The 7,577-nt window shown below is 41.4% G+C and overlaps 1 protein-coding gene across 1 annotated transcript in view; it reads left to right on the plus strand.

The window, feature by feature from the left end:
• LOC105856393 (protein SSX1-like) overlaps positions 1–3,602 on the plus strand; it is a 28,047-nt gene extending 24,445 nt beyond the window's left edge. The window contains exons 7-9 of the mRNA XM_075999184.1: positions 351–460; positions 2,490–2,675; positions 3,138–3,602. Coding sequence (XP_075855299.1) covers positions 351–460; positions 2,490–2,671 — 292 coding nt within the window. The 3' untranslated portion in view covers positions 2,672–2,675; positions 3,138–3,602. The remainder of the gene's footprint in view (positions 1–350; positions 461–2,489; positions 2,676–3,137) is intronic.
• The last annotated feature ends 3,975 nt before the right edge of the window (positions 3,603–7,577 follow it).

The following is a 7,577-nucleotide window of genomic DNA, read 5'->3' on the forward strand; positions in this document are numbered from 1 at the left end:
CCTTCAGCAAGTCATGATCTTTTTGCCGATAGAGAGTCTTGCCTCAATGTTGATGGCTGCTGACTAATCAGGTTGGTGGTTGCTGAAGGTTGGGATGGCTGTGACAATTTCTTAAAATAAGACAACAATGAAGTTGCTTTGAATGAAATTGCAACAATGTTGCTGCATCGATTAACTCTTCCTTTCTTGAAAGATTTCTCTGTAGTATAGTATGCAATGCTGTTTGATAGCATTTTATCCACAGAACTTCTTTCAAAATTAGTTAGTTGTCTCAAAACCTACCACTGCTTTATCAACTAAGTTTATGTAATGTTCTAACTCCTTTGTTGTCATTTCAACAATGTTCACAGCATCTTCAGGAGTAGATTGCATCTGAAGAAACCACTTTCTTCGTTCATCCATAAGAAGCAACTCCTCATCTGTTCAAGTTTGATCATGAGCAATTCAGTCATATTTTCAGGTTCCGCTTTTAATTCTAGTTCTCTTGATATTTCCACCACATCTGCAGTGACTTCCTCCACTGCAGTCTTGAATCCCTCGAAGTCATCCATGAGATTTGGAATTAATTTCTTCTAAACTCCTGTTAATGTTGATATTTTGACCTCCTCCCATGAATCATGAATGTTATTAATGGCATCTATAATGATGAATCCTTTCCAGGAGTTTTTCAATTTACTTTGCCCAGATCCATCAGAGGAATCATATCTGTGGCCGCTATAGCCTTCTGAAATGTATTTCTTAAATAATAAGACTTGAAATTTGAAATTACTCCATCATCCGTGGACTGAAGAATGGATATTGTGTTAGCAGGCATGAAGACAACATTAATCTGCTTGTACATCTCCATCAGAGCTCTTAGGTGACCACATGCATTGTCAATGAGCAGTAGTATTTTGAAAGAATCTTTTTTCCTGAGCAGTAGTTCTCAACAGTGGGCTTAAAAGATTCGGTAAACCATGCTGTATACAGATGTGCTGTCACCCAGCCTTTGTTATTTCATTTATAGAGCACAGGCAGTATAGATTTAGCATAATTCTTAAGGGCCCTAGGATTTTTAGAATGGTATATGAGCATTGGCTTCAACTTAGTCACCAGCTACATTAGCCCCTAACAAGTGAGTCACCCTGTCCTTTGAAGCTTTGAAGCCAGGCATTGATTCCTCCTTTCTAGCAATGAAAGTCCTAAATGGCATCTTCTTCTAATATATAAGGCTTTTTGTCTACATTGAAAATCTGTTGTTTTCTTCAATTATCTTAGCTAGAGGTTCTGGATAACTTGCTACAGCTTCTATATCAGCACTTGCTGTCTCACCTTGCACTTTTCTTTTATGGTGATGGCTTCTTTCCTTAAACCTCATGAACAAATCTCTCCTAGCTTCCAACTTTTCTTCTACAACTTCCTCACCTCTCTCAGCCTTCATATAATTGAAGAGAGTTAGGACCTTGCTCTGGGTTAGGCTTTGGCTTAAGGGACTGGTGTGGCTGGTTTAATCTTCTATCCAGACCTCTCAAACTTTCTCCCTATCAGCAATAATTCTGTTTTGCTTTCTTATCAAGCATGTGTTTACTGGAGCAGCACTTAACTTCCTTCAAAAACTTTTCCTTTGCATTCACAATTTGGCTAACTGGTGCAAGTCACCTAGCTTTTGGCCTATCTCAGTTTCCTACATGCCCTCCTCAGTAAGCTTAATCATTTCCAGCTTTTAATTTAATTTGAGAGACATGTGACCTTTCCTTTCCGTGAACACTTAGAAGCCATTGTAGGGTTATTAATTGGCCTAATTTCAATATTGTTGTGTCTCAGGGAATAGGGAGGCCCAAGGAGAGTGAGAGAGACGGGGAACGGCCCATCACTGGAGCAGTCAGAACACACACAACATTGATCAATTAAGTTTGCTGTCTTCTATGGGTGCAGTTCCTGGTACCTCAAAACAATTACAATAGTAACTTAAAAGATCACAGATCACCATAGCAAATATAATAATAATGAAAAAGTCAGAAATATTGTGAGAATTACTAAAATATGACACAGAGACATAAAGTGAGCACATGCTATTGGAAAAATGGCACTGATAGACTTGATGTAGGGTTGCCACAAACCTTCAATTTGTAAAAAAACAACCAAACAAACAAAAAAACAGTATCTATGGAGCATAATAAAGAGAAGTTCAATAAAACGGTATGCCCGTATGCTCTTAATAAATATACACTGAATGAAATAAGGCATGAGTAAATGTTCTGGTAAGTGAAGAGATTAGGAATCTAAACCTGACAGTGGAAAGAGCCAGAAGCTAAAACTTTAACTGGCATTTGGTCTGTATTGGTGCAGGTCTAATACCTCAGCTTCTCTGAGCCAGAAGATGTGAAAACAGAGGATGTAAAAGGCCTGTGGGCACTTGGGAGAGAGGAGGCGTCTCTTTTTCTGACAAAATAGGGCCTCACACTTCCCAACCCACCCAAACCTCATTTTACAACTTTTCTCCATCATAGGACACAAGAAGAAGGGTAAAAATGCCTGGACCCACCGGCTGCGGGAAAGAAAGAATCAAGTAGCATATGAAGAGATCAGCGACCCTGAAGAAGAAGAAGAAGAAGAAGAAGAAGAAGAAGAAGAAGAAGAAGAAGAAGAAGAAGAAGAAGAAGAAGAAGAAGAAGACGACTGCGACGACTGACTCTGTAAGTGACCCTTCAGCTCAGCCCCCACAGCCCAGCAAATGTGCTGTTCTGTTATTGGTACTGGTATACCATCTTGTCACTTGTTCCCCAAATCATTCCCTTCTCCTAATCCCTTGGGGTGCAACATTGAGGCTAAATGATGAAATTCGCAGTGCTCTTCCTATTCCCTGCCCTGTATATCCAGGGATCTTCCCTACACAGGATGCTGTGGGTTTCCAAACCCCAGGTCAGCCCTGATGTACAGCCACACCTTTCTATAGCCTAGGAGTTCATAAACCAGGTGGGGGAGTCACTGTGGCATGAGCAGAAAGTTCACTTTGAGGAACACTGGGAGGTGTGTGCAGGTCCTGAGGTAAGGCAGAATCAGAGTGTGTGAGGTCTGCAGGTCAGGAGGAATTGGGGATTGAGTTATCAGGCGGTAGGAACTCACTGCTACTTATTTTCCTTCTTTCCTTGCCTCAGCCTCAGGGATGTGACACATGCCCGTGATGAGAAGCAGAGCCTGGTGACCTTTCACTAACACAGGCATGGCTGTGAACTCCTGGCCATCAGAAGTATAGGAAGTGAAAGGAAGAGTTCACAACAGTGAAAAGTTTAGCATTGTTTTTCTTACTATATGCCAAGCATTCTGTTAGATATTAGTATTTCATTGATGAGCAAGACTTACCTAATGAATTTTTCTGTCTGTGTATCCATGCACCTATCTTAGAAAGCAAGCAGTATCAAAAATTCTCCATGCAGAAAACACTACCCTCCTCTCTCCCTAGATAGAACTACTGAGGAAAGGTCTGTGTTTAATTCCAGACTTTTTTCTTTGCATTTACACACACATACAAACACTGTTTCCTGTTCAGTGAGTGCTCCTTGCTGATAGCCCCTATTGTTTACCCTACATCAGTCACTGACAATAAATATTTACAAACTCTTCCCAGTTGTTTACTCTCTGTCATGCTTGCACACACAGCTCTGTGCACATATGTGGGTGTTTCTTTAGGACAGATTCCTAGTGGTGGAATTGCTGTGTCAAAGGAGTCATCTATACAACAAACACCTAATGAATATGTTTTCTGTGCCAAGCGCTGTTCTAGGTGCTGGAGAGACATCAGGGAGCAAGGCAGACAATACCCCTGCCCACATGGAGTTGGGATTCTAACGGAGGATGTTTTCAGTTTTTATCTTGATAGACACCATCCACCCCAGTCCTGGAGTGGGATTCTGTAGCAGGTGGTTGGTTGTACTGGCCTTTGGCTCTCTGAACAATCTTCAGGTTCAGGGGCTGGGACAGTCTACTTGAGTGTGTCAGAGGAGACAGATGAAAGTGTCCGCTGGGAAACGTGGAGGAATCAGGAAGGAGGGTCCACTATAGGCCATGTGGTGGACAGGAATAGAAGAATCCACTTAGTCTTGATGTAGGGAAGCAACAGATGGAAAAGTCCACTGCACAGAGACATGAGACTGGCTGCCAAAGGCCTCCCAACCGAGGCCTTGGGGGCTGGGGTGGGCTGAGCTCACTGCAGCCTCCAATTCCTGGGCTCAAGTGATCCTCCTTCCTCAGCCTCTCCAGTAGCTGCGACTACAGAGGGATAAAAATGTCTGGACCCATTGGCTGTGAGAAAGAAAGAATCTAGTAGCATATGAAGAGATGAGCGACCCCAAGGAAGCCCATCACGCCCGGCTAATTTTTTGAAAAAAATTTTTGTAGAGATGGGGTCTTGCTATTGCCCAGGCTGTTCTTGAACTCCTGAGCTCAAGAGATCCTTCCACCCTAACCTCCCAAAGTGCTGGGATTACAGGCATGAGCCACTGCACCCTGCCAGTTCTTGCTCTTTCTATCCATTTGCCTACGCTTGGAGTTTCGCTGAATACGCTCTTACCTTCTTAATTGTTTTCTCCTGCTTCTTTTGGCTTGTGGTTCCCTTCACCCTTATAATGTCATCTAAGCTGTTTTCTATTTTTCAGGAATTTTTAAAATTTCTGGTCCCCAGATGGCAGCCTTTCTTGTTCGAGTGTTTTATGAAATGTTTTCTGTCACTTCAGTGGATTGGTGGGAAGGTAGACAAGTTTGCTCAAACTTGTTTGCCTATTCATTTTTGAGTAGTCTTTAAGGGTGTTTTTTAAACGTTCCTAGTAGATAATGTTGTTTTAGTTTTATTGTATTGTATTCACTTGTCATTTTACTACCAGGGAGAGGGGCAGTTTATCAAGATTGGATTTATGGCCTAATACATGGTCATATTTTTAATATTCATGTGTATTATAGAGAAGGTATAACCAAATTGTTCAGTTTCCTTAATGAATAATTCTTGGAGTTTCATCTTAGAGGCAAAAGTGGCTGCTGCTAGCCAATCTGTATGTGGTGTTGGAGGGGAATCTGGCTGATTCAGGTGCTACAAATGAACGATTAATTTTCCTGATGATTATCCTAAGACCCATGCCTGCTCTTATCTCTGCATTTTTTTGAGTCTGGCTTTGAAGTGTTTCAGAGGCTTTGTTACACAAAGGAGCACTTGCCTGCAGTGATTTAAGCTGCGATCTTGTTTCCTTGGATTTCTATATCAGTCTGATCCCACCTACTTTCTATCTACGGGGAGTGCCTCAGTACTTCTGGTGGCCTACTAATACCTTTTCTTGTTTTCCTGTGCTGTTAAGAATTTATCCTTGAAAACATTTTCCTTCCCAGTTCAATGGGCTGTTGGGTGGGACATGGGCTATATCTGCTCTCTTGCTCCATTTGTCTATTTTTATTTTACTTATTTTTGTCACTATGTAAGTGTGATTTTTTTGCCATTTTGTTTTATAAATGGTTACTGTTGGCATATAGAAAACCTATTATTATTATAGATTAATATAATATTTTGTAACCTGGCTGTGTGCAGCTTCCCCTGCATTTTGGTGCAGGACTCAATCTGTTTTATTCTCTAAGAGAAAATTCACTTCACAAGGCAATAGTTATAAAAGGATAATTTATGGAAAATTTCACAGGGGAGACTGATGGAGGGGAGGGAAGTATATAGAGGTATATTGAGCTGAGCAGTTTGCTACAAAAATCACCCAAACTGCCTTTTTCTGCAAAAACATCCTCAAGAAACTGCTTAGAACAGTGCATGGGAAGGAGGAAGGAGAGGGAATTTATGTGTCTGTATCTCACTCCTGGTTCCTTTTCTTTTTGGTCAAAGTTTACCCCAAAGGCATTAATTCTTCCACACTCTAGATTGCATCATCTGCCCCTCTGGCAGCTGTCTGGGAAACCAGATCGCACACTTTGAGGTGTAGTGTTTCATACATTCCAAAAGTGGTGGAAGGAACCAGAAAGTCCAGGTATGCAGCTCATTGGCCTGACTGAACAGCAGCAGCCAAAGGTGAAAACTACTCCCAGGCAAGTCCTAAATTCACCTGGTAACTGAAGTAGCCATCTGTGCTAGTTAATTGCCTTTATCTGAAGGAAAAAATAAAACTCATATCTGTGTGACAAGCGGGTACTTATAGCTTGGAGCAAGGCACCTAGGCCAGACTCCTATGGTGACAGGGAAACAGGGGCACTAGCTTCCTTGATGTTCACATTTCAAAGAGCTGGCTCCAAGGCCTTTATGAAAGACATTCCTGGGTTATAGGCTACCAAGAAGCTTACATATCAAAGGAAGGATTTACAAATACAAGTTTTCTCAAGGAAATGCCCTAAGAAAAGCGAAGTGGGGAAAATTCTCTTTCCCTTTTGGCAACAGGAAAAATTCAACTTTGTGTTTATTTACCCTTACAATTTTCACCTTCTGTTACTCTTTTACAGTAACACTACAACTTCCTCGTTATCTCCATCGCTATTTCTCTGGGTAGTTTACAGCTGCCTAAATATCCAACAAGTCCATAGTAAGATGCAAAGCAAAGCAATTATCAGAGTTCCAATAGAATGAATTTTTTTTTCTTTGAGACAGAGTCTCGCTTTATTGCCCAGGCTAGAGTGAGTGCCATGGCGTCAGCCTAGCTCACAGCAACCTCAAACTCCTGGGCTCAAGCGATCCTCCTGCCTCAGCCTCCCGAGTAGCTGGGACTACAGGCATGTGCCACCATGCCCGGCTAATTTTTCTATATATATATTAGTTGGCCAATTAATTTCTTTCTATTTATAGTAGAGACGGGGTTTTGCTTGCTCTTGCTCAGGCTGGTTTCGAACTTCTGACCTAGAGCAATCCGCCCGCCTCGGCCTCCCAGAGTGCTAGGATTACAGGCGTGAGCCACCATAGAATGAATTTTAAAATTCAGTATAATACTCATCTTGGGGGGAAACCTTTAAACATATCATACTAATGGTGAATGGTGTCAAAGTCAAAATAAAAAATATAGAGACAAATATCTAAATTAAATGTTTTATTTGGGAATCACAGAATTGCAGTTCAGGGCATACACACAAAGCAGTGTGTTCTTCAGTATGTCCAAAGAACAAAGATTACGTTGGGAGCTTTATTAGAGAAATGTTACGTACATGTGTTTTGAAAGGATACTCATTGGCACTAGAGAAACTTTGGGGAGCTAGCAAACTCTGATTGGTGAGTTCTGGCAGTAGGTAAAACTAGCCTCAAAGTCATTGTAGGTTATTTCAGCAGTTACTAGGTAAAACTGGTCTTAGAGTTATAGCTGGCCATTTCAGCCACTGGCCTTGCGACAATTCAATTCTTGGAGCAAGTGCTATGTGCCCCAAGTGCTTTTTCCTCACGGCTCCTGAACTCTGATTTAGTTGGGCATGACGAAAATGATCCAATTCATGTAATAAACTCACCATGGTTAAAACAGATTCCTGCCAAGCAATGCACACAAATTCTCCTTCATCATACATTAATTTTACTACTGTGTTGTCTTTATTGCTTGTGCTTTCTGACAAAGACTCTCTCCTTTGACCAAACTTGAGTC

This window comes from Microcebus murinus, chromosome X (genome assembly GCF_040939455.1).
Source record: "Microcebus murinus isolate Inina chromosome X, M.murinus_Inina_mat1.0, whole genome shotgun sequence".
Classification (NCBI taxonomy): Eukaryota; Metazoa; Chordata; class Mammalia; order Primates; family Cheirogaleidae; genus Microcebus; species Microcebus murinus.